This window comes from Colius striatus, chromosome 4 (assembly GCF_028858725.1).
Source record: "Colius striatus isolate bColStr4 chromosome 4, bColStr4.1.hap1, whole genome shotgun sequence".
Lineage (NCBI taxonomy): Eukaryota > Metazoa > Chordata > Aves > Coliiformes > Coliidae > Colius > Colius striatus.
Window position 1 is genome coordinate 93,618,921 of NC_084762.1, and position 26,799 is coordinate 93,645,719.

General features: G+C 41.3%; 1 protein-coding gene across 2 annotated transcripts in view; it reads left to right on the top strand.

Moving 5' to 3' along the window:
- The first annotated feature begins 8,798 nt into the window (after window positions 1–8,798).
- Window positions 8,799–26,799, top strand: part of DENND3 (DENN domain containing 3) — a 44,574-nt gene continuing 26,573 nt past the window's right edge. The window contains exons 1-7 of one of the 2 annotated variants that reach the window (XM_061995819.1): window positions 8,799–8,947; window positions 14,214–14,487; window positions 15,302–15,417; window positions 15,905–16,044; window positions 21,141–21,252; window positions 23,141–23,260; window positions 24,929–25,147. In XM_061995819.1, coding sequence (XP_061851803.1) covers window positions 8,864–8,947; window positions 14,214–14,487; window positions 15,302–15,417; window positions 15,905–16,044; window positions 21,141–21,252; window positions 23,141–23,260; window positions 24,929–25,147 — 1,065 coding nt within the window. In that variant the 5' untranslated portion in view covers window positions 8,799–8,863. The remainder of the gene's footprint in view (window positions 8,948–14,213; window positions 14,488–15,301; window positions 15,418–15,904; window positions 16,045–21,140; window positions 21,253–23,140; window positions 23,261–24,928; window positions 25,148–26,799) is intronic. The other variant, XM_061995820.1, reaches the window with a different exon arrangement.

Consider the following 26,799-nt stretch of genomic DNA (forward strand, 5'->3'; position numbering starts at 1 on the left):
ATTCTGTGATCACTTCAAACCATGTTTGCTGGAGGGACTAAAATGCAATCCACTGACAGATGCAAATCAGCTTTCCTTTAAGACAATGGCAGAACTTGAACAAAGAAATACCAGAAAACAATTAGTTATTGTTGCTGCTGTTATCCCCAAGCCTTGGATCAGTGCCCTGCTTTGTAGGATGATTCTACTACACTCAGAGAAACACCCCTGCCCTGAGGCATTTACAGTCTAGGGTTGCAGTGCCATAACAAGCTGTGTGGCCTTGATCCCAAAGAAGAAACTGAAGGCTGGAGGCTTAATTTTGTAAAAGATGGAGCAAGGGAACATGGCAATACAGAAAATGTAGATGAGAACAGATCAAATAGGAACACATTTTTGCTTCTGACTTTGGTCTGCATAACATGAGGACTCAAAAGAAGTCTGACCCTTTTAGCCAGGACTGAAGAATAAGTACTGACCTCTGTGGAAGTACTAATACATTTGTTTCAACTCTAACTTGGCCTGTAACTATTTTTAGGGCCTGATACAAATGTATTTAACACAAGCTCTGAAAATTCTTTATATTTTTACATTACCTAACTTACCCTCAGGAGGTGGACAGCTTTGGTGACAATATTACAGAAGCTATGAGCAGTGTTTTCTGAGTCATTGCTTCTCTGAAGTGGAAGTTTTCCCAAACTCTTTTTCCACTCTAGAGTTCAATAACTGCCTTTGCATTCACAGCAACTCTTTAGAATATAAATAAAGGCTCTGCTTTTTCATAATCACCATTAACACTCCTGTAACATATTCTATTAGTACTTGGCAGCTGAAAAAAGTGGGCCCCTGATGTGTGTGCTCTACAAATACAGGAAACTAAGAGCCACCTTTCAAAAGGGCCACCTTAAGCTAGGAAAGGCAGAGTTGTCACAAATGGTTTGCTCTTTCTGACACTTGAAAACTGGACATGATGTTAATCTTTGTCAAATGCAAACCTACTTTTATAAATTCCAGTTATTTCCATTTATGTTGAGTCATGTCACTTCACCAAGACGAAATGTTGTGTTTTGGTGGTTTTCTCCTACCAGAAGATTTGAAGTAAATCAATTCTGAAAAAGTCTCCAACTACCAAAGAAAGTGAAACTGAAATAAGGCAAGACAGCATTAGATTTGACTGTGCCAAAAAAAGCACCTAAATTGCTGTAAAACCAGGTTTCTTAAAATACCTTTAAGGCAAAATTCACCTTGGTAGGTGAGAGAGTCTCTCTGCTCTTCAACTAATAGGTCACCTTGCAGAAAACTGAAACAGATATTATGAAGGAATAAACAGGAACCACAGAAAACAAGGCAGGTGGGACACACTGCCAATTAAGTCTTCCAACCCTAAATTTGTCTTTCTTTTTAGTATTAGAAGTGCAACATAGAAAAGAATCACAGGCTCTTGAGAGGTATTTGTACTACTGCAGTTTCTCTTTGTATATTCATCTGTGCAGAACCCTCCTTGGCCTCGTGGCAGCACAGCGTGCTCATCCTCACAGAAGTTGCCCCATGATGTCCTCATGCAAATCAGTGATTGTCAAGCTGTAAATGGGAGTTAATTATTTACGAGAAGTTACTTTCTGTTCAGTCTCAGTCAGACATGATACAGTGACATGTGCCTAATTGCTATATTTGACCTGTCAGGCAATATTTAAATATACTTCTTTTAAAGCAATATAGAAGTATATGATATGTTTAGCTATGCAAATTGTTGAACTTTGCTCTCTGTCTGCTGCACTTTGAAATCTCTGAGGGCCTTGGCATGCAAATAAAACAATATGGGCTTAATTAATTATAGAATCAAAGACAAATGTTGATTTTTAGAGGTCACTTGTCAAAGTCTTAGATCCTGTTGCCCTGCACCTCACCCAGCCATGTTTCAAAAATGTGTAAAGGAGATTACATTGCCCTCCTGGGGAAGCTGCCCAAGTGCTTAATCACTCTCATGGTGAAAATGTTTTTCCTTATATTCAATCAGAATATCCCTAGTTGCAGCTTGCAGCTGTTGCCTCTTGTCCTCGCACTGTGTGCCTCTGAGGAGAGTTTTTGCTGCTCTCCTTTATAACTTCTCTCCAGGTAGATGGCAATTCTATCTCTCCTTAGCCTTCTCTTCTGGCAGCTCTGCCCTTCAGCCCTCAGTGGTATCTGCAAGCTTCCTGAGGATACCTTTCCCCAAATGGTCCACATTAATGAGGAAGATGCCAAGTATCATTCACTCCAATGTCAAACATTGAGGAATGTCACTCACAATCAGCTGTTAGATTTCAAACTGTCCACCCCAACCCTTTAACTGATGGTTCAGAGAGTTTTCAACCACCTTTTAGTTTATACATACACTATCTAGTTTATATCTTTCCATCCTGGCTACAAGGATGGGAGACTGTGTCATGCCTTTGTCAGAAGTTAAATGACATACATTTCTCCCCTCTCCTCCACAAGAGTTGGTCATCAAGGAAAAGCAGAGTTTGGTAAGGCATGATTGCCTTTTGTAAATCCATGCTCACTGCTCCTAGGTACCTTCTGTCCTTTCTGCACTTAGAAATGATTTCATGAGGTCTGGAATCATAGATTCGGTTGCAAGAGACCTTTGTCCCAGCCCTATTAACCACCAGACCATTTCCCTAAGTGCAATGTCCAACTGTCTCTGAAACCCCTCCAGGGACAGTGACTCCAGCACCTCCCTGGACAGCCCACTCCAATGCCTGACAACCCTTGCAGCAAAGAAATTCCTCCTCAGATCCAGCCTGAACCTCCTCTGGCACAACTTGAGGCCATTTCCTCTTGCTCTATTGCTTGTCACTAGGGAGAACAGACTGACCCCCACCTCGCTACAACTTCCTTTCAGGTAGTTGTAGAGAGCGAGAAGGTCTCCCCTGAGCCTTCTCTTCTCCAGGCTAAACAGCCTCAGATCCCTCAGCTGTTCCTCATAGATGTGCTCCAAATCCTTTCCTAGCTTGGTAGCTCAGCCTCTGGATCCTCTCCAGCACCTCAATGTCTTTCTTGCAGAGAGGGGCCCAAAACTGGACGCAGCATTCAAGGTGCAGCCTCACCAAAGTCAAGTCCACGGGAATGATCGTCTCCCTGCTCCTGCTGACAACACTGTTCCTGATCCAGGCCAGGATGCCCTTGGCCTTCTTACCCAGCCAGGTACACTGCTGGCTCATGTTCAGCTGCTGCCAACCAACACTCCCAGCTCCCTCTGTGCCTGGCAGCTTTCCAGCCACTCCTCCCCAAGCCTGTAGCACTGCTGGGGGTTGTTGTGGCCCAAGTGCAGGACCCAGCCCTTGGCCTTCTTGAAACTCATGGCATTGGCCTTGGCCCAGCTATCCAGCCTGTGTAGATCTCTCTGTAAAGCTTCCCTACCTTCAAGCAGATCAAAACTTCCACCCAGCTTGGTGTCATCTGCAAACTTACTAAGGGTGATTAAGGAAGATGTTAAGCAGGAGTGGCCTCAGCACTGAGCCCTGGGAAACACCACTCATGACCAGCCTCCAGCTGGATTTAACTCCATTGATCACAAATTTTTGGACATGACCATCCAGATATGAAGGACACGTTATGCAACTCACGTAAACAAAACACTGCTAAAACTGACCCTAGTGAACAGAGTCAGGAATAAGCTCTGCTGTAGCCTCAGGAACAGCTCACAATATCTACAAATGCAAAGTGTTTGTAATATTCAGAGCACTCACATTAGTCTGGTTCTTTGCCAAGACCTGTCAACTTAGTGTTGCTACATTTCTCTAGATGCAGGGGCTGTGATAAAGCTCAGCTTTCACCCCCTCCCCTCCCCCCTCCCAGGGCTTTCCACAGATTTAGTTTTTACTCAAAAAGATAAAAACTACAACCAGCCTCCTTATCAGAAATATGTACATGATGAGGAATAAATGTTGCATGAACTCCCACAGCTATTTCCTTGGGCCTCAGTTACCCCAGCTAAAAAAGAAAGTGTTAAATTGAAAGTTCATTGACTGTACAACTGGCTGAGGATTTTCCCTACTTAGGTGACTGGAATTGAAACATTTTGTTTCCTTCATACAGAATTGTTTAACCCCCTTGGTGTTTTTCTACACACAGTCCCTGAGAATGACAGAATCATCCAGGTTGGAAAGGTCCTTGGGAGACATCTAGTCCAACCTGCTGCTCAAAGCAGGGTCAGCTGTCAGGTCAGACCAGTTTGCTCACAGCTTTATTCAGTCTCTTCTTGGAAATGTCTAAAGATGGAGACAGCACATCTCTAGGCCTCTGTTCCAGTGCTCAACAACTCTCAGAATGAAAACTATTTTCCTTAGTGCAGTCAGTGCTTCCCTTGTGTCAGTTCATGACTGTTATTTCTCCACCTCTGGTTGTGCACCTTGGTAAAAAGTCTGGCTCTGTGTTATTGATCATCTCCCTGTAGATACCAGGGCTGCTGTTGGTTCCTCTGATGCCATCTCTTCTCCAGCCCTGTTGCTTCAAACTCTCTTCACAGGGCAAGTGCTTCAGCCCTGACCATCTTGGCAGCTCTCCAATGACTTTGTTCTGGTTTATCAATGTCTTTACCCCAGTTATCCTCCAGTCCTTTGCAGAAGCTTTTTATTAGGTTTTGGGATGACAGTAGGGCCAAGGAGACTTTCTTCTTCTCATCAGGACTCTCCCTAGTGGGGCACAAACACCAGGTCACACAACACAGCTGCATGTGTATGGTTATGGCACCCTCCTCTCCCTCATATACCCTACCCTCATTCACAGTATGGCTTGATCTGTCTTTATGTTTAAAAGGAGACATCAGATATTAAGCTAATTAATTCCAGCGTAATATAAACCACAGAGTACTCTGTATACAGCATATTCAATTCATCTGGTATTTCTGCAGGTTAAAAAGACTGCTTATGACAGTTCTAGGATATGTCTGCACAGCACATTGTAGGGCAGGGTAGAGGTACTAACTCAGGTACTTGAAGAGCATTTTCAGAGTGAAATGACAGACTTTACTGCTCCTTGTTTTTAATACCTGCATCTCAGAGGTGGCAGAGAAACGTGATGAAGCCCTTCAGCATATGTGGACAAATCACAGGGATCTGAGCTTTAAGTGGTGTATTTCTCTACAAAAGTTGCAATTGGGAATAACAATCCATACACTTGAGAAGAATAGACAGTGGCTGACCTCAGAGCACACAGGCAGGTACAAGCTGTGGAGAACACAAATCCCATCTGGTGAGACATTTTAAGGACTGGTCCTGTGTTGGCATTTCTCTGTAATGTCAGTGAAAATGTATCTATGTATTATTAAAGAGATGCCTGCTACATGACAGTTAATGTTGCAAAACCTTTGTATTTTGATCTACCATGAACAGTGTCAGCACAAACCAGACAAGCCAAGTAAAAACAGGAAAGAAGATGCAAATGGAACTGTAATAGACATAGAGAGCCCTGAACTGTCCTCCTTTCCCCCTGATGCATTTATGCTGAGCCTAGTGACTTTTTACAGAGCGCTACTGGGGTCAGAGTCATTGAACACAATAAAGAATCCTCATAGCAGGTTTTTGTAGCATTATTAAGAATGGGAATAAATATCTGAGACACTAAGAGAGGAATTTTAAGACTGTGCAAGGCCCTAGTTTGAAAATGACTGAATTTGCATAGTCAGTTACCAAGTGGTTGCTTGGTTGCTAATAGCAATGTAAATTTAGAAAGTGTATGGTCCTGCAATGAAATAAATGTTATGTCTGCCAATAAAGATCTTTCTCTGCAGATCTATGGAATTCTCCTGGTTCAATATTCTGGAAGAAGCAATAAAAAATGAGAAATGCTGCACTTGGAGAGAATAGGTCAAGTTGATCCCCTGAGTTTTGTTCAAGACAAATCCTTCCCCCTATGAATGATCTTGGTAATAAGAACAGATTTTAGAGACATATACAAGCAGCACGTTTCATGCTGTGTTTCCTGTCTTCTCTTTGGCAGGTCTCCAATGGGCCTCTATCCCTCAAGATTAAGGTATTTGCAGTACATAGGTGTCTACAACACATGTCCCTCAGAGCTCCCTTCAGGGTTGATAGACAGCAGCTCAACCATTGCCGTGCAGTCTACAGCATGACTGAAGAACAAATCTTACCCACACTTGCTAATTTACAGCAATAATCTGAAAGAGGTGAGGGTAGAAGTTTGGTGATGACTTTGGAAGGTGTTTCAAATCTAAGGCTCAACAGAGAAGGCTGTGTTGTATTACCTATGAGTATGTAATTATTGAGAGTGGCCTTGTTAAAGCTAGAGCCAGCTCAAGGCATCTCATCTGGTTCAGGAGGTTGTATTTTATAAGCAAGATCACATCAAAGAAACACTTGACTTGTAAAATGACTTTCTCCTCTTCAGAGAGGCAGTCTAGCTAAAACTTAAACACTGTATTTAGTGGAATTAGGTTTCCATGTCAAGGGAAATGTTAATTATTCAGATATGGCCCTCAGGTCTGACAAAGCCTTACCCATGTTAAGGATATCTCAAGATCAGCATTTTTTTCTGATTGTAGCTCTGAGCAGCCAAGTACCTCATCAGAGAGTCAACAAACAAACATACAGTACTTGTGACCTTAGAAAAACAAAACACAGCATAAAAACTGGCTTTTTTTCCTCAGTTGACCATTTTTCTTAGGGAAAAAAGCTCCATTTAACTACATGAATCTTTTTGTAGTACAGGCAGATTCTTCTCTAAGTCAATTATTTTGTCTCTTATCAGGTTTCCTACTCCCAGAGTTTTTATCAGATTCGCATTAGCACCTTTCATCTTGTAGTTCTGTTTTGATAACTTCATCATACCCTTGCTTTGAGGGCTACATTAGTTATGCACATCAATCATCCAGTATTTATCACTGCAGATAGCAGAGAAATCTGAAACTAATGATGTAGATTAATTAACTATAGGGTGACCTGGATTGCCTAATAGCCTCGGTTCATTTGTAATTTTCTTTCAGTGTGGTTAAATGCTAGGTCATAGTCACAGACTAATGAATGTAAGATGTAGGACTGTCATGTTGGAAGTAATAACCCTAAGAAAACCATACATGGTTACAGTGGATAACCAATTAAACATTACATCCTTTCAGAATGATCCACATATCAATCTTTTTCTTTTCTAATTAGGTGGAAATATCAGTTAAAAAGAGCAGTGTGACTTACCACTGTATACTCAGCAATAGTAAAGCTTATTTTTGGTGTTCATAATTCAAAAAGAATATCAGAAAAAACTGAAAAGAGATGCACACAAGTGATCAGGAAAGAAAAAGTGTGAGTTGTATAATCTCTTTAAAATAGATTAATAATCTTCAGCTCTGCAAGGAGAAGTTTCACAGTGAAGAATCCACTCAAACAGCAGGCAAACTGTAGTATGATCCAGTGGCAAAAAGCTGAGCTAAAGAGTGAAATTAAAAAGGAGATACCTAGCTTTTAGCAGTGACTGTTAGTAACCTGTGTTGCAGGAACTCATGGTGTCAGCCAGAAGTTATGAATTTAATATGGGAATCATTGCTCCTGTGGCCTGAGCTACACAAGCTGAACAAGATTTTAACAATCCCTTAAAGTTTATTAACATAAATCTTTGAGCCTATGATCTATTACTTTGAAGAAGTTATCACTGAACGTACAGGTTTTCAAGAATTTCTCTTTTTTTTTTAGGCAGTGCTATATAGCTTCCCATATTCTGCATTGCCTTCCTCTAAATTTGAGAGCACTGGAGGCCATACAATCCTAAGACTTAAAACCACAGAAATCCAGACAATAAAAACCCCGTGAAGACCACAACTTGTGTTTCTGACGTTCTTTGTACTTTTGGAAGAAGGCTGTTCTGAACTCTGGACTGATAACAAACTCGTGATGGCTGGGAGCCTGGGAGTTTTCTGCATTTAAAATATATGAGCACTACTCCTCAAAAAAAGAAGTTTGTGGCTGTGATGAAATTACATCTCATACCTGCAGTTTGGGTTTGTTATGCACCAGTCCCAGGGGAAACGTCTCTCAGTGAACATCTACACTAAGCCAATATATACGGAGTGACTCATTGTCTATTAAGATGAAACAGGTCGAGAGGAAAACCCAGATTCCTCTATGTTGTCTCTCTGCTGTACTTGGGCAGTTCTACCGAGAACCTTGCTGCTCTGGAGGTGAATGCACCAGGGAGCCTGCCATCAGCCCTGTGCCCGCCGCTCACTGAAACTATGACCCGGGATAAATACACCACTCTTATGTAGCGGCAGCCACGTAGCTCTGCTGAGTCACCAGAGCAAACAGGAGCGAATGGCACCACGCCATAACTTCACTCACCTCTGACGCGCCAACTCCGGGCAGCCCTGAGGCACCTCAGCCCCTCCAGGCCAACAGCCCTACCCGGAGATCAACCCGCGGCCGGCTAGGGGAAAAACGAACTCCTCTCTTTGACCGGGAAGCCTTTCCCGGGGGCACTGCCGACAGGGCAAAGAAATGAGATGAGGAGATAAAGCGAGGGACTGATAGCAACCGCCACACGACGGCGCGGCGAAACGGGCCGACGACCGCGGCCCTCGGCCCTCAGCCCTCAGCCCTCAGCGCGCGTCTCGCGCCCCGCCCGCCAACGGGAGGTGAGGCCCGACGCCCCGCCCCCTCCCGGCCGCCGCAGACACGTGCCGGCCTTCTGATTGGTCACAGCTGCTGAGAGCGACGGGAGAGACAGCCAATCAAAGTGCGCGTTACCGTGAGGGGCGGAGAGGGGCTGCTATGCGAGCCCCTGCCCGCGTGAGGGACTGGGCGCGCTCCCCCGCCCAGGCCCGGTCCGGCCCGCGGGGAGGGGCCGAGCGGCCCTGAGGGGAGGAGAAACCTCAGCCCGCTGGACCGGCCGTGCCATGGAGGACGTGCTGCCCTCGGGCCTGCTGGAGATCTGCCTGCTGGTCGGTGTGCCCAGCGAGAGAGTGAGGTCCCTCCTCCAGGTAAGCGGGGTCCGGCGCAATGGGGGAGCGCGGAGAGGGCGGGCGGACGGGCTGGCCGATGCCCGCCGATGCCCGGCGGCCAAGCGCCCGGGCTGCTCTGTGGGGCAGCTGCTGTCAGCGGGGCTCTGCTCGGAGATCTAACCGGAGTGCGAGCCGGCTCAGCTCCTCCCTGGCCGGGCCTCTCTCCCCCGTACGGACTTGAGTAAAACTGTTGGATTGCCTCGTAGCTGTTATCATTGGATAGAGCTGAAATACTTAAAAGAAAACTTGTTTTGACAGGGGGTCATCATCAAGGTAAGGATAGTTTGGTAGTAATGTTAACTAATTACGTTTCTCTAAGGGTCTGAGCTTAGATGAAAAATGCAATGTAGCTTTAAATAAGCAGGAACAGCAAAATGCTTTAACGGTGCACATCCTTTACTGAATGATATCTTATTTCCCATCTTCTTTTATCTCTAGATAAAAGCAAAAGACAGTGTAACTTATATCAAAAGCAAAAGATAGTGTAACTTATATCCTTAGGACAACGCGAGGTCTAAATCCCTGCCAGCTTAGTGCTCACAGCCTGAGCAATTCAGCTGCGGCAGAAGTCGCAGGGTTGGTTTCTGCTTTGAATATGTGGTTTAGAATTTGTTTATGACTAGAGCCACTTCAGAGTGAGTTAACAATTCAAGTCCTCTTCCCGATTTTGCTTTTTTAAACTGTGCTGATGGTTTTGTTAGATACCTATGAGCCGCAGGGCTGTGGGAGTAGCTGTGGTGCCAGCACGTGCTGAGAAGCCAAAGCTGCTCCCAGGGATCTCTGTTGTCTTGCTGGAACTTGATTTTGATCGCATGCTCTAATAGTATTAGATAAAGAAGTCTTTGTTAAACTCATTGCTGCTCACTTGCTCAGGAGACAGCTTTTGCTGATGTCAGTTTATCAAGTGATATCACTTAAGTAGAGGTTCAAATTCCAGAATCTCATTCATGTATACACTGAAATTGAGGAAACAGTTGTGCCATAAATGTTACCACAAGACTTTTGAAATTGGAGTGGATATTTTTTTCCGGCATCTGTGTGAGAAATAAACCCAAAGGGGATTTTGTTTTCCATCTCAGTTTGCTCAGTTTGAGCTCATTGCTTCCAAAAACAACTGTAGAAAAACAAACAAGAACTGTATTAGAAAAAGTAGAAGTCATTCCAATTGTAGTACAGGATGTGAATTGTTTCTTTGCTCCAGATGTAAAATGGAGTGTCAGAAAGGAAAGTTGTCTCTATGCTTGTCAGTATTAACTACAGTAACATTATTGCAAGCTGTTAGACCACAGGGCACGTCACTGCCTTAGGGCAAGTTTATAGATTTACTCCCTTTTCTTTCTGCAGCACCATCTACATGAGGATAGAGTGGGATATGTTTTGTGTTTAATTTCAAAGAATGCAGAAAGAAGAGGCTATATAGACAAAGAAAAGAACGTTTGAATGGAAAGTAGTGGACCTCTGATGATATTTACAAATGAAATAGCAGGGTGGTTATGTTGATAGTGCTTTTGGCCTTGAAAGTGTGTTTGAGTGTTCTTAACTTTATTGCAATATGGAGTGATTAAGCCCATGATGTCAGCAGAAACATGATATAACCCACTTCCAAAGTAAGATAAATCTTATATGACTGACCTGTTATTGAAGATTCCATGAAAAAAAAGATATAGTTTTGTTTTGAAGCTCATGAAGCTGAAGTTTCTGGGCTGTCATTGTCAGTTGTCCTCATTTCCAAGGTAATTGTCATACTAAGATTTCAATTTGAAGAGATCAGAGGCCCCTATTTTCAGCTAGAGATTAACTTTTTAGTGTTGGAAGTGTGTATTTTGTAAAAATGAGATGTACAATAGTGAAGATCCTACAGCCAGCTTTGATAAGACTCCTTCCACTACGTTATCTTCTATAAAGATGGGTTTTGATATGGCAAGTGTGATGTGCAAGCTGTCTGTGAGATGTCTGCAGTCTCCCCACCAGTTCCATTATTGAGTTCTGTATCTCCCTACTGCAGGCAGTGGTGCAGATCTAGTCTCTTACAGAGCCTGCATTACTCTTTCTGGCCCTGCTAATGCAAGCATAACTGTCAAACCATTTTTTTTCAGTCTGGTAATGCCCCCCCCTGAGTGTCAAGTGGTGTGTGAGAAATTAGGTGTGCTCAAGTTGGGAATTAGTCAGCAATGTGCACTTGTGACAGTCAAAATTAACTGTGTAACGGCCTGCATCATCAGACTGTAGCTCACAGGTGAAGGAAAGGGATTATTTCTATTGTTATTGCTCAACACTCTTGAAGTCACATCTGGGATGCTGTCTCATATTTGGGTACCTTGATACCAGCGAGCTGCTGAGAAGCAGCAGTGAGACAGAAGCGAGACCAGAAGAAGCTGAAGGCTGGAGGACGAGGGGGAAAGAATGTCCTTCCTAGGGATTTCTAAAAGTTGACTGGATGAGACCCAGAGCAACCAGTTCTCACTTCAAAATTATCATTGCTTCTTTAAAGGGTTGCACTGGAGCCGTCAGAGCTCCCTTCAAACTTCATTTTTCTAAGGCTTCTTACTTTTCCCTGCCCTTAAGGAAAAGGAAAAGTGTTTCCTTAAAGAAAACAGTTCTTTTACAATATTAAATTAACATCTTCAATGATGGGAAGAGGAAAATGAGATCAACGAAACACCAAATAGCTGAAATCATCCTCTGATCTGTAGTTTCAACACTACTTCTTGTTTATGTCTAAAATAGTGCAGCCATTGTAAAAAGTCTGTATCTTATCCGTGTCCTGTATGGCAACGTTGTTACAGGAACACAATCAGTAAGTAGGGATGGAATAAAGTCCCTGACTTCTGGAATCTTGCAGAATTACAGGAAGGAAGAGACATTAGTGTTGTTGGAAGCAATGTGTGATGCGAGGACATTTGATAATAAAAAGCAACAGCAGCATTTCAAAACAAAGAAGTAACAATAGAACCAGAGAATATAAAATGTTCAAAGAATAGTAGAAACAAGTGAATATTGTTCTCTTACTGCCTGTTCACTACCCCTGAACTGAAAGAGGAAGAGAAGATGTCTTTGGCAGTAGACATTAATGGGAGATGACTTGAATGCTGATGACTGAGTCACTGGGTCGGTGACAGTGCTGTTCTGTGGGGAAAAAAGTGTTTAATGCCTCTGTTGTAGTTCAAGACATCAAGGACCTGCCATTTGAGAAGCTGTTACACTCTGAGGCTATGAAATCACTGGCTGTTGTCCAGCACTTTGTAGCACAGAGATGCCTTCAATGTAAGTCAGGGATTGCCCTGTCAAAGCAACTTTGTATGAAAACCTCTGCAGGGGCAAATCTGCCAAGTTAAGATTGCTACTATTTGAGTGGATCTGTGTTTTTCTTGCAGAACAGAGCCTCAGGGTTGATCCTTAATTCCTAATTTCCTTCTGAAATGTCTAGCTCTATGTTATTTTGAGAGTGATAATGTTGGATTTATCTGCATTTCCAGTTTCTTCACTTGAAATGAATGTCAGCTGCCACTTAAAGAAAATGACATTTGAAGTTTTCGGTTTGACAGGATGTGGCACTTAGTAGCCCAATTTGTAACATGCTTTTGAACACTTCTTAGAATCACAGAATGCTTCGGGTTGGAAGGGACCTTAAAGATCATCTAGTCCAACCCCCACCTTCATGGGCAATGACACCTTCCACTAGACCAGGTTACTCCAAGCCCCATCCAACCTGACCTTGAACACCTCCAAGGATGAGGCATCTACAGTATCTTTGGGCAACCTCTGCCAGTGCTTCACCACCTCACAGTGAAGAACTTTTCCTAATATCTGATCTAAATCTACCCTCTTTCAGTTTAAAGCCATTTTTTAAGTCATTGCTATCTTTTGAATATCCCAGTAGATACTTATCTGAACTTTTGTTTTCCCCATCCTTAATTTCTTTCTAGTTCAGGCTCTGTGTATTCATTGGAATAGTCTTTTTTCACTTACTATTTTTATTGAAGTACTTCCTTTCAAGCATCCTCTTATAGAATACTGTAGAGCTTAAGATACAGCAACTGATATATCATAAAGATAAGTATTCTGTCTCATTTTTCTGACAATACTCAAATGTGAAGAAGACTCCTGGTGGGCTCATCTACTAGGACAAATAAGCTGAGACTTTCTCTTCCAAAGCTTCGATGGTGGAAGACTGTTTGTTTTCAGTGAAGCAAAAGCTTTGTATCTTGTTGTTATTTTAAAAACTAGGAGAACAGTGAGAGATCAGCATTGGAAAATCTTAAGTAGAAGTAGTACAGATGCATTGTGCCTGAAGGTAAAAGCAGCCTGTGTGCTAGATCTGTCCCTGAGTCAGTTTGCAAAAAGTTGAAAATGAGACAGCTTTTCAGCCACAGGGAAGCTCGCCTTTCCTGTTTCCAAATATCCGTTGACTAAACAAAGCTTTTACTTGCTGTTTTGACCTTGTTTTGCAAAAGAGTTTCAATTGCAGTGAAGTAATTGAAGATGCTGCTACGGTCTCTATTATATGGTCAAGAGTACAAAAAGTGCTCTCAAGAACAAGGAAATCTCCTGATCACTTCCTCCACAGGTTTTATTTATAGCAAAGCAGTGAGGGCTTTCAGTGCAGTAACACTTTACAAAAGTGCCTACTAAAAAAATGTTGTCATTTCATACCTGCTCTCAGGATGCCTATTCCACTTGGTCATCAGTGTGTGGAGAAATTGTCATGGCTTCACACTGGGCATTCTCTTAAAATAGTGTTTATTGTAACAGTGATGGTAATTGTTTTAATTATACTTTCTCAATTGCCTTACAAAGTTAGAAGCTTGTGAAAGCTTGTGTGGTGGTGCTTTTCATTTCCCTACAGAGGTTGTTCTGAGTTAAAATGGAGCTTTTCCTAAAGCTGAACAAAGTCTTATCTAGGGAGCTCAGCTGTTTTTTTCTTTGTTTTCATTGATTTGTTGCCTGGTTTTTCTTACTCTCATATATTTTTTAGGGTTTTTTTATGCCAAAGGCATAATATGGGTATGGTACATTTTGAATGATGGACCATGATTTTTTGCTTACTGAAAACGCCCAGAGTATTCCCCTTTTCATTAACATACGTAAATCAAGAAATTAGAAGGAAAAGTTAATTATTTATGAAGAGGAGAAAATGTCTTCTAAACCAACAATTTTATGGGTAAAGAATGGGCCTAAAAATACTTTTAAAAATACTTCAGGATGAGTGTTAACTTACCGGTTGTTTGTTGGTTTGTTTTAATAGAGTACTCAAAGAAAACCCAAAAGTCTTCCTCCTCTTGATCCAGAAGTTCTTTCTGTATTTGTGCCTCCATTTATCAGCAGAGATGACATTCAAGTGATTAATGCTGGTAATAACCTCAATAAAAGTAAACGCCGGTCTTTCCGAAAGAAAAAAGAGAGGCCAAAGCTTGAAAATGTCAAAAGTCTCAACGGGGAGCAGAAAGAACCTGACACTGAAGATATTGCAGTTCCAAAGGACATTGATCTTATTGGTTTGCCACAGCTGTGCTTCCCAGGTATGGCAGAGGCTCACACTACTTACTAAGAACTGGCCTTTTGTCAAAACATAGGTATAAAAAATACCTTTTTAACTATACTTGCATTCCAAGTACATTTGTACCATATATACCATAGATCTAATATTTGTTGACCCATAATACAGCCAGTTATTTGTCTTTTATTTGAATGATCATCTTCTCTGTCTTTTTGTATTTCAAAGGATAAAAAAATGTGTCATCTTGGTAGGAAAGCAGCAGCAGAATGGGCTGCCCTTAGACCTCATGGCTAGGTTGTGTCAAACAGATCTCTTAGCTATAGTATCTGCAACATCTGCAAGAGAGAGAAGCTGAAAGTCACTTTAAGCCCTTATTGGTAAATCTGGGTTTGAATGAAGTGCACACACATTTAGAAAGGTTTTTTTCCACCCATAATGGCTGAGTACCCTTTCACTATTCATTTGGGGTTAAGGTACACCTGAAGTAGTGACTGTTTCCTCCAGGTTTAATGGCAGAGATTTTAATGGCTCAATATATCACTATTGCAGACCTTATAAATATCTTGAAAAGAAAAAAAAAAATAAAGTGAACAAAACACACCTGTTATTTTTGCCACTTAAAATGTAGAATAATTAGATAGTAATTTTGCTTCTTAACTAATGTGCCTTGGTAACAACCCTCAGATCAAATGAATGATGAACGTGCATTTTAATCCCTTAAAATGAGACATTGCTCTTGAAATTAAGTGGGAATGAGCAATATTTGTCATGAATTGCTTTTCCAGCAGCTGTACTGAAACGTGTATTAAAAAAAAAGGTTTCTGCTTTCATTGCAGGAGGACTTTGTGTAACTTCTGAACCAAAAGAAGACCACATTCATTTCCTGGTCTTCACAGATGTCTGTGGTAACAGAACATACGGGGTTGTTGCACAGTACTACCAGCCTATGCAAGTATGTTATTGAACACAACCTTTTATTAAAACACATTAAAATATATCAAATAAACCACTTTGAGTATAATGTCAGGTTTAATCTATGAAATTAGTTAACAGAGATGTTTTCCTGTCAGTAGGAATACAGAACAAATCATCCTGTATATTGCTGTTGCAAATTAAATACATTGGAACAGCATCGCATTAGGGAAAAAATCTTGTGGATTTCAATTAGGAGTTTGTAATATTTAGGAGCAGATTTTATGTCTTGGACAATTTTTTTTGGGTGAAGACTGCATCCTGTGTTCTTTCTCAAGTTCTTTTAAATACCTACGTCAAAGTCTTACAGGGCTGACATTTTCCTGATGAGCTTAAGAGATAGACAGACATCCAAATCCCCTTGAAATTTAGAGGGAGTTGGGTATCACATCTCTAGGGTTCTCAAGAAAATATCAGCCATGTATTCATGATTAACATAAACACATTAATCTGTAGTTTTCTTGCAGGATGGCTGCATTTCCTCAAATGGACAGACCCGTTGGGAGTCTGGGCAGACTGGGAAGACACCTGTCTGCTTCGTACCTTTCGCTGTTTGTGTTATATCCAGATATCCGTATTTTAATGCCCTCAAGGATTGTCTCTCTTGGTAAGACTTGCTATCCTGTCTGTTTCTCCTGGAAATAACTGTGCAGGTTTTAATACAGGGATTTGCATGATGTGGTCGGGATAGCTGCATAATTCTAAAACAATTTTAAGTTATAAGAGTGTGACGTGTGGGAGAGGAAAAGAAGAAATGTAATGTGAATGTTACCCAGACAGTGCGAGCACATTGTAAGGAAATTAGCTATGCTGTTGTAATTTTCTTTGATGCAACTTGCAAGGAACAGATTTCTCAAAGATTTTTGGTTTTATGGAAGAAGGCTAACTATAATTTTGCTATGCTGGTGAAAATCACTTTGAAAGCACACAAACCTCTTTGTAATGCAGCAAATAAATGTCCTAAGAGCATCAATGTATGTATTAATGAGCAGTGAATGACACATGATTGTTTAAATAACCCAAGGTACTTGAGGGAGTACAGCAGTTACTTGGCTGTCATAGAACTAGGAGAGGAAATCTTAGCACACAGAGGACTTCACTGGTTAGAAACACTCAACAGATGGTTTAAAAGACAGGTGAACATGAGCCTATCTTGTTATTTAGTAATATAACTTATTTTGAGATTGTGTCTTACTTTATTGTTAAATTATTAAAATCTGTGTGGATTCTGAAGTGGATTAAAAACTCCTTGCATCAGGGAACCTGTCATTGGCACACTGGACATTACTGGATGAGCTTCACTTGCAGACCTGTAGTCCAAAGGTAGAAAAGTTTCTGTCACTAAATTTCAGTTAAGCTTTCTAAGGTCAAATTTGAAGGCAAGTACTTTGCAGGTATTTACTTCTTACAGGTAACTTGAAAGATGTCAGGGGTGTAGGTCAAAGTTTGAGTCTTCCAATTTGTTCTAGTAGAGCAGATGAGCAAGCAAGCGTGGGCTTCCTGGTCCCACTCCCCTGCAGAAGCAGGTCCACCTAGATCAGGTCACACAGGAATGTGTCCAGGTGGGTCTGGAAGACCTCCAAGGAAGGAGACTCCACATCCTCCCTGATTAAGAGAGCACTGGAAGAACAAAGCAGTGCTTTCCTCATGGCCAGTTCAGATGTTGCCTCCAAAAAAACTGTGATAGCAAAAATGAGTCACTCTGGCAGTCCTTAAGTATGAGTGAACACACCACTGATGCTGTTCATGCCACCTCTGCCCTGTCATTTTCAAAGGACTAGTAAAGGGATTTAATGTGGACAAGGAAATTCAGTGTGATGGAAACTAGGTATTCACAGGTTAATGCAAAATTGAGATGAACAGTAACATAAAAGGAAATGTTTGTTTTCCTTTCTCCTTTCCTACCCAGATATTTTTTTCCACTCTTTCTCTTTAAGTCAATTACATCAGCTGTGGGTACTGCAGGAGCTGATTCATTGCTGCCTTTTTATAGTCTCAAATCTCAAGTAAATGCTAATCTTCCATATGTAACAGCCATATACTGAGCTGTGGTGCTTTACTGTTGATATTCAGTCCTTATATAAGGATTTGTACTTCTTTTACACTCTAAACTCAACCTATATGGGAGCTGACATCACCTAACTTTCCACCTTGTGGGAAGTTGTACAGATTCAGCTTGACAGTTATGGTGTTCATCAGTGGTTTAAATAGTATAGTCAGAAATGAGTACTTTCTTCTTTGAAGTCAGACATGTCTGAGTTGGGAGAAGCAGGCAATTTGCAAATGGATTTTTAAATAGCCCACTGAGGGAGAAGTGGGAAAATGTTCAGGAAAACAATGGAAAATTCCAGATGTTACCAAAGTGTTTCTAAGTCTTGGTATTTATTTAGACCAGACAGGAACTAGGTGCAGTTAACTCTCTAGAGGTGCAAGCTTCTGCCTCTGGGTGGGTATTTTAAACATGTTAATGAAACATTTCTGCCTCCATCATATATGGTAGGTTTTTGCACCTATTTAAAGCATTAACATTACAGCTGACTAGTATGGGTGGCTTTTGCCTTTAAGCTGAGTCTGTACTGATTTCTAAGGGGAGTTCAGATTTGTCAGTAAGCTGCCATCTGAGCTTTAAGGGATTTTGAAATATGTGAGTAATTGTAAGGGATATTTTTCTCCTTTTGCAATCTCATAACCAGCACGTTTGCCTTGATACCATTTGATGGATCATTTCAGAATGTCTGCTTTTCCATTTGGTGGGGTGTTTTTTTTGAACAAAGTATTTTACTGTGCCAGAGTACCCTGAGGTGGGTGGAAAGGAAGGGGTGGAGAGGTACTGTTTCTCCTTATTTTGGTTGTGTTGCTGACATTTTTCCATATGCCATGAAACAGCTGCTGGGATGTGTGGCTGTTAATGGAATATAAGCAACTAAAGACCTCTGTGATCCATTTTGAGCTTTTGTGCCCTCTACAGCTGGGGATGTTTCAGCTTTTTGTAACATGATAAAATATTGGCATTGTTTTCTCTCAGCCAACAAAGGAATTGTTGTCATTTTAGATGCTTTAGCTGTACTCAGGTGACCAGTGGGTTAAAAATCTAATGAAATGCTTTTGTTGACTGAGTGTACTGGAGTAGTAGTGCCTCCTGTACTTAACACATAATAACACCTTCAACAGCAAAGGCACTGGTATCCTTGGTATGCTGCTTGTATCTTTGCTGTGCTTCAGTGCTGTTTTGCAGGATGCTTCAACTACAAGTCTGAGGATTTGAAAGCCCTTATTATTGGACCTCAGACCACCTATTTCTAGAGTGTTGTCCTTTCCTCATGAGAACTGGCAGAAGAAAAAGCTATTTGTCCTTGCTAATGAAAGCCTGATATTGAAGTAGCATCTAAAGGGATTCTGCTTCTATTCAGGACCCTTTGGTAGCAAAAGGTTGCATTTTCCTCCAGAATTCTGCTCTGCATGGCTTGTTTTCTCCAGGCCCTGCAGTGCACAGGACTGCTTATAGATAGGGTGGTACTTGTTTTCATTCAGACCAGTCCTCAAAGGTATTTTAGCCTCTTAAGCATTCTCAGATAAAACCCAGCCTCTCATGGCAACGTACAGAAGAAATCACAACTGAAAACTGAGACCAAACTGAAATACAAAGACAACTTCAAACTATAAACCCATGCAGGTGCTTTGAACTCCAAGGGGAGCTTGTAAACTTTCATCATAGTAATGAAGTTATTCCTCTGAAATGATTTTTATGACTAATTCACTTATTCCCAGCTTACAGTGCTTCCAAATGTGGAGCAATTGGAATGGAGTACGTCTGCCTCTCGCCAAAGCTGGCAGATGTGCCTCTAGATCATGTCACAACACTGTCACTGTTGGGTTATTCTACGGTATTTGTGTTTCAAATTGAAAGGTTTTGGCATTTTGCACAGGTAGTTTTACCTCAATCTGTTGCACTACATGAAAAGTGAAATATTCCTGGCAGTAATCTCCTTCTGGATGAACTCCCATCTTGGATGGATGAATAGACTCCATTCAGACAGTAAATCTTCCAACCTGTGGTATTAGTCTTTTGAGCTGCCTTGAGAAAAGGTGGAAGTGTGCAAATAGCTCACAGCATTGAAACAGTACAAAGAACCTATTCTTAGATATTCTTGCTTCCTGAAAAATCTATCTGCAGACAGTTAATAGAGGTAATAGAAGGTTCATAAACTCCTTAGCTCTCTGCTTTAATGTCTCAGAGATTACTTCATTTATTTCAGCAGATGTTTGCAGTGCAGAGCTGTCAGGTGCTATTACCTTGCATTAATGGGCCCAGGGTACTGATTAGAGAGCTCTTAACATTTTTTTTCTGTACATCTGCTGCTTTTGCAGCATCAGAGTCAGGTTATTTCTGTTGTAACATTTACTGGATGTGTCGAAATGCACTTTTTTGTCTCAACTCCCCAAAAAACACACCCCAGACCTACCTATGCTGTTAGGCCACATCTAAAGCATTACTGTATGTGGCAGCATATTTGTTTAAATTGATGACTCCACTGTCTGGGTTTATAAATTGCCCTCCCTATGCCTCCTCCACATCCCTAAATAGCTGATAGGCTTTTGCAGGATATGTGGAGCAGCCTAGCAGGGCACTTTCCAAATGTGAGTTTAGTGAACTTAAGTGCCCCATTAACCCAATTAAAAGCTCGGTAATATCTGACAGAATGCTTTTATTCTGATGGATTCTAATAATGTCTCTTGACCTATTCAATTGCTCTCTAGGCCACTTTCTTCCTGAGGAGCAAGTGTTCTGCAGGAAACCAGTAAAACTGCAAACTGAAATAAAACCTCAAGGGAGGGTATAACCATATTAAGTTCCTAGTTTCTGCATATGTAGATTTGCAGGCCTAAGTTTTTGATTTTGTAAAGGTTTTGGCTGTGTTTTTTTGCTGTAAACACGCTCACAAATCTTATCTTGAACAAAATGCCCTTTCTGACTATGTCTGTCTACCTTCTTAATTGTTACATTTCAGAAATGTGGTTTGAATGAACAGTTTCGAGTCTTAATAGTGTATGTGTTTAAATGTTCAGGAATTAATCTGGTGTGGGATAGAAACCACATGACCTTTGTGGCTTTGACACACGTGAGGTAATACAGTTCTAAAGCAGAAACATTTGGCAGATTTGCACAGCTATGTTTGTTCTTTGTATGGGCACAGCAAATAGCAGTGTTAAAGCAGGCCTGAAGTACCCTAAATATGCCTCTTGCTTTGCTTTCCTGTAGTTAAGCCTATGTCTACAACCTCTTTTTTTCCTGTGATGCTATTTTCTGTCTCATAGCTGATGTCTGATCCATGGCACTATTTTGCAGCTTTGGGTAAGTTTTTCCTCAAGCAATCTCTACAAGACCTTTCCTTTAGCTGCCTCTCACCTCTAAATATGCTTTGCCATTATGAGACCCAGGGTGCTTTTTGCATCCTCTGGTCCATATAATGCAACAGTATTTTGTGTATCAAAGTGAAAAAACCCCACAAGTTGCTTCTGTCACAGCATTATTAAAATTCACAGAAGCTGCTAAAGTCACTACTAAATTAGAAATTAATTAGCTGCAGTAATAGCTTCATTGCTTCTAATAACTTTTTTAGTTCTAGGTTATCAGCAAAAAGGCTTTTTTTCCCCTGTTTGCATGTTACTATTTATAAGTAATTTTCTGTCTTTTAATTCCAGCTTTCTAGTGCAGCTGCGACCTTTCAAGGATTTAGATGTTGAGGAGCACATCAAAGAATTTGCAGCAAAGTTGTTTTTAATACCCAGCCCACCACCAGGACCACTCCACTTGGTAATTACTGCTGCTGAATATCATCATTACTTTAACATTATGTCTTATAAAGCACTAAGGTCTCATTTTCTGTAAACTGGGGGACATTCTTCACTGTTAAGTCAGAGATTGTACTTGCTGATCTAAAACTTAGGTCAATACCTGTGCCTGGAAAATAGGGTTATGTATTATTAGTACATAAAAAAAACAGTGTGGTCAGGGTGCAGGCTTGAGCACTGGCATACCAGTTGGTCATGCTGCTTGGTTTCTTAATGCTCTTCTAGGAAGGATTTAGCTCATGCCAAATCTTTACTGTCTTAGATGATGCCTGAGTAGTTCTGGGCAGCATAGTCTAACTTTTGTTTTCTAGAGGGGCAGCCCACACAGTCTCTGCAAGCAGTTGGAAGCTCCAGTGCAAAACAACTCTGTGAGAATGGAGGCTTATCTTCCACCTGAACAGCATGGCATTGCCATCACACTGAATACACATGTATAAACTCTAGTAAATCATGTAACTATCCGTCACACAAAGGGTGAGAGTTCCCTATCTTGTGTCTAATACCAAGAAATGCTGCTCGTGACTGTCATCCCAGTTGTGGGATAGATGGACATGCAATGACTGAGCACTAATGTCATCCCTGTAGAGAGAAGAGGCTGAGGAAATCAGTTATTGGAACAACATGTATGACTCTGAACTTGTTATTTTGCTGGAGAATATCCAAAGAGCAATGAAACTGGTAAAGGGTCTGGAGCATAAGTCTGATGAAGAGTGGCTGAGGGAACTGGGGCTGTTTAGGCTGGAGAAGAAGAGGCTGAGGGGAGACCTTCATACTCTGTACAACTACCTTACAGAAGGTTGGGCGAAAGTCAGTCTCTTCTCCCAAGTAACAAGCAACAGGAAAAGAGGAAAAGGCCTCAAGTTGTGCCAGGGGAGGTTTACATTGGATATCAGGAAAAAATTGCTTCACTGAAGAGGTTGTCAAGCATTGGCACAGGCTGCCCAGGGAAGTGGTGAAGTCCCCATCCCTGGAGGTAAAAGCCATGTAGCTGTTGGCGCTGAGGGAGGTGGTTTAGTGGTAGAAATGGCAGTGCTGCGTTAACAGTTGGACTTGATCATCTTAAAGGTCTTTTTCAACCTGAACAATTTTGTGATTCTATGTGTGAGCTGTATTTTCTTCTTTAAAACCCTTCCCATATTTACTTAATCAAGGATTTCATCCCATTCCTTCTGTTGTCTACCAAAATGGCTTCTGTGGAAGCAGTGCTTCAGCCATGGACTTCTTAGCTGCTTTCTTTGAACCCTGGGATAAGGGGTTGGGGGCAGAGGAAAAGATCCAACTGTAAAATTGTCTGAATGACTGGCTAAACCAGCTGCTAAGTGTTGAAAATATGCAACATGTGCAAGAAGTGTCCCACAGACATTAGAGTTGGAGTATTTCAAACACTGAAAGAAATCTTTCGGTTTGGTTTGTTCTGTCTTTTTAACATGAGCACCTACACTCAGTGATCTTTTTCATATTTTCTGTTTTTCTTAAATGAATTTTATCAATACTTTTGCTTTCCCAATTGTATCTACAAATAGAAATGCTACAGCATAAGCTTATTATGCCTAGAATAAAACAAGTTTGATTCTGTTAAAAGAATAGATATGTTTAAAGTTTTACAGGTATGAGAATGAAAGGAGACAAAGTCCATGATCATCTTTCTAACTATGTCTTTTAATCTTTCCCTCTCTATTTCAGGATGCAAATATCTGTCTTTTGCTCTCAATCAATGTTACTATTTTGTACTAAAAATATTCACCCAATAGGAAATATCAATGGAAATAATTTTGAACTAAAATCCCAAATTAAAAGTGTTGTGGGAATGTTTTCCATTAAGAAGTAAATGCAAACATCTGTTATTACAGGTATTTAATATGAAACCACTTCAAATAATAATTCCTTCACGAGAGGATCCGGACAGTCCAATTATTGACTTGGATCTTCATCTTCCATTGCTGTGTTTCAAGCCAAAGCAGGTGCTGCAGGTAAAACTAACTGATAGCTGAAAATGTTTTAGAGGTTGACAGTACTGCTAATCTAATGTTTAGATAAAATCAAGATATTTAGTTACCTAAGAATCATTATAAAGCCAGAAATTCAAGATACTGTTAGTTCTGAGTATTAGAGATAAGACATAATAAAATAAACTTCCTATTAAGGTATTTTGTTATTTATAGACCAGTTTAGGTTAAGGTATATTGGATTTCTTCTTCTGTAGTTTAGCAATAGGTGCTAAGTTTCTTAAGAGCATATTTAAGTGCCCAAGCTGATGGACAGACTCTATTTTGAATTCTCATTTCCATGCATTTCTACCAGATTCAGAAGAGCTTTTTTCATATGTAAGAAAGAGACCTCTAGGATGGGCTGATAAGAGTTGACACTCATATAAATAAAGTATAAGTGGTGTAGAAACACAAGAAAACACAAAAAACTATTTGCAAAGAATTTTTTTCAGTGCTTCGTGGAATCTTAGAATTGTTTTGTCTTGGAGTGTCCTTTGTAGGTTTTCTGATCCAGTCCCATGCTCAAAGGCCACTTGTGAAGTTAAATCAGGTTGCTCAAGGTCATCACTGTTTATTGGTGCCAGTTTATCTAAAAAGAGCAGATTGAGGACCTACAAGAAAGCGGTAGAGGAGCTTTTTACAAGGGCATGGAGTGATAGGACGAGGGGAAATGGCTTCAAACTGAAAGAAGGAAGATTTCAATGAGATGTAAGGAAGCTCTTCCCTGTGAAGGGTGGTGAGGCACTGGAACAGGTTCCCCACAGAGGCTGTGGCTGCTCCATCCCTGGCAGTGTACAAAATGAGCAACTTGGTCTAGCGGAAGATGTTCCTGCCCATAGCAGGAGAGTTGGAACAAGATGACATTTAAAGTCCCTTCCAACCCAAATCATTCCATGATTCTGTGATTACTTTTTTCCAAGGATGACTGTAAAGCTCAGTCCTCAGAGCAGGAACTGCTGGCTGGTTTTTTTTGGATTCTCCCCATATGTACATGTTATGAACCCCAAATGGTTCTCTGCAACTAGTGCAACTTAAACATGGAGTTTTATTTAGTAGCACCTCTGTGAGATGTCCCATGTGTGCCATTAGTCTTCTTGCCTTGATTTCAGCCCACCTAACTTGAGGCATCTGAGTTTGGTGTTTAAATGCCATCAGGTCCTTTTCTATCACTGGAAGAAAGCAGACATCTCCATATAGCTTCTGTAAAGAACCTGACTGGCTGTCATCTGGAATAGATGTTTGGCTGAGATGTCTACAACCTAGATAGTCTCTGCATTCACCAGCACAGACAGGTTTGGTTATATGCTCTATCTGGGTACTTTTTACAGTCATTTAATGGCCTAATAGTGGGAAAGAAAGGCAACAGATCATGTCAGTAACTCCAGCTAAGTCCTAGCTTTGTTGACATTGGTGGCAAAACTGTCACTGGCTTCCATTGTCACTTAATTTTTGTCTCCTTTTCCTTTCATTTCTTTTAGTTTTATAAGAATCCTTTGGTGGACATTATTTCAATGTATAGATATGTGAGGTAGCTGTTGAAAACCAGAATCTGGGAGGCTGAGTTTCACAAGCAAAGGAAACATTTGTGCCTGTCCAGTGTGTTCTTGATTTAACCCTTTGTAAACATGCAGCATTTTGGATTTTTTCCAGATCCTGACCTGTATTTTGACTGAGCAGAGAATCGTTTTCTTCTCTTCTGACTGGGCTCTGCTGACCCTCATTGCTGAATGCTTTATGTTGTACCTTCATCCTCTTCAATGGCAGCACACTTTTGTGCCTATTCTGTCTCGTCACATGCTGGATTTTGTAATGGCCCCAACATCTTTTCTTATGGGATGTCATACTGATCATTTTGAAGAAGTTAGCATGGTATGGTTTCATTATTACCACTCTTACTCTTTGCTTGCAGTGCATTTGTCCCCTTAACACTTTTAAGGTGCATCCAGAAACTTGCTTTTGTTATTTAGGTTTGTGAGAAGTGAAGAAACTGGAAGTCAGTGGCCCCTCACTTATTGGAAAAAGCTTCTTGTACCCCTTACCTTTTTTTTCTTTCCAGGATGCTGTCATGATTTTTGTGAGTTCAAGTTTCATTTGGGGAAAAAATTCTACTTCTGTGTTGTTTGGATAGTGGAAATAGTTTCCCTTCAGATCATTGAGGTTATTTTTTGCTCAGAGTTGTGTGGGATGAATTAGGTGCCTTTTCCAGGGATGTGGGTTAAGAACTGAGCATGCACTTGAAAATAATGATGCTGCTGTTCCCCATAGTGGGGTTAAGTGTTTAATAAGAAAGGAAAAGCAATGTAAAGAATACAGTCTCACCATTTTAATAAGAGTTTTTTTGTTGCCTTCTTTCAAAATCTTAACTAAGCCTCTTTCAGTGGGTAACACGAATCTTGGTTACCTCCAAAAAATGAACTAAAACTCAGTGGAGAGCTAATGTGAATACACTTTTGGGAGGCTGTCACATGGGGTTTCTGTGTGTGTGTTCAAACTCAAACCCAGACAAACTGTATACATTTGTAGTAGATGAATCCATCTGATTGTAGGCCAAAGGTCCGTTTAGGCAAGTCCAAAATCAACAAAGAATGAACTCAAAATGCAGTAGATAACTGTTTATTTTAATTAGCTGTAAGATGATCAGAAATTATCAGAAATGAGTCCTTGGGATACTATTTTAAAGATGTAATGTTTGCTTATACATACACACTGTGTTGCAGGCTCATCTGTAAGGGTATGAAAATTGCACACTGAGAGATGAGCATGGGCTGTACCTCCGTGGGACTTTTTGTGCCTTAGCATGTGTTTCTGTGTTTGACACATTGCTGTGGTTTAGGCCCATCAGGGAACAAAAGACCATGATTAGCCTCAAGTACCGAAGAGGCTGAGAATTGCCAAAGGGCAGGGAGAGTTTAGTTGCCGCTGAAGGTTCAGGACAAAACAGAGCAGGCTACTGGCTTGGGGAAGAAAACAGAGAATAATGTAATGCAACATCAACTAAAACATAACCTTAAAACCCCAAACATAACCAAAATAAAACAACACAGAGTGGTACAACAATGAAGAGTCTGACCAGCGCTTTAAGAACACCTTCTTGCCACACCTCCCCTCTTCCCGGGCTCAGAGCCCTGATCCCGGGGTTTTTACCCTGTCCCCCCACGAACGGCTCAGGAGGACAGGGAGTGGGGGTTTCAGGCAGTCTATGCCTGATAGCTTCTGCAGCTTCTGTTTGTCCCTCCTCAGGGCAGGTGGGCTCCACACTCATCCTCCCTGCAAGTCCGTGGGATCCCTCACACACACACAGCCCTGCCCGGGCTGCTCCCACGCGCATTTTCCCAAAGGCTGCAGCTCCTCTCTGCCTCTCGTGTGGGGCTGCTCTGGGCCTGCAGGCTCCAGCACGGCCTGGGCCATGGCCGCCTCCTCACACAGTCCCTCACCTGTCTGGGTGCACTCACACAGAGCTGCTGGTTGCTCTCAGTCCTGCCATGGCCCTGCATGGCTTGCAGGGGTACAGCTGCATTCTC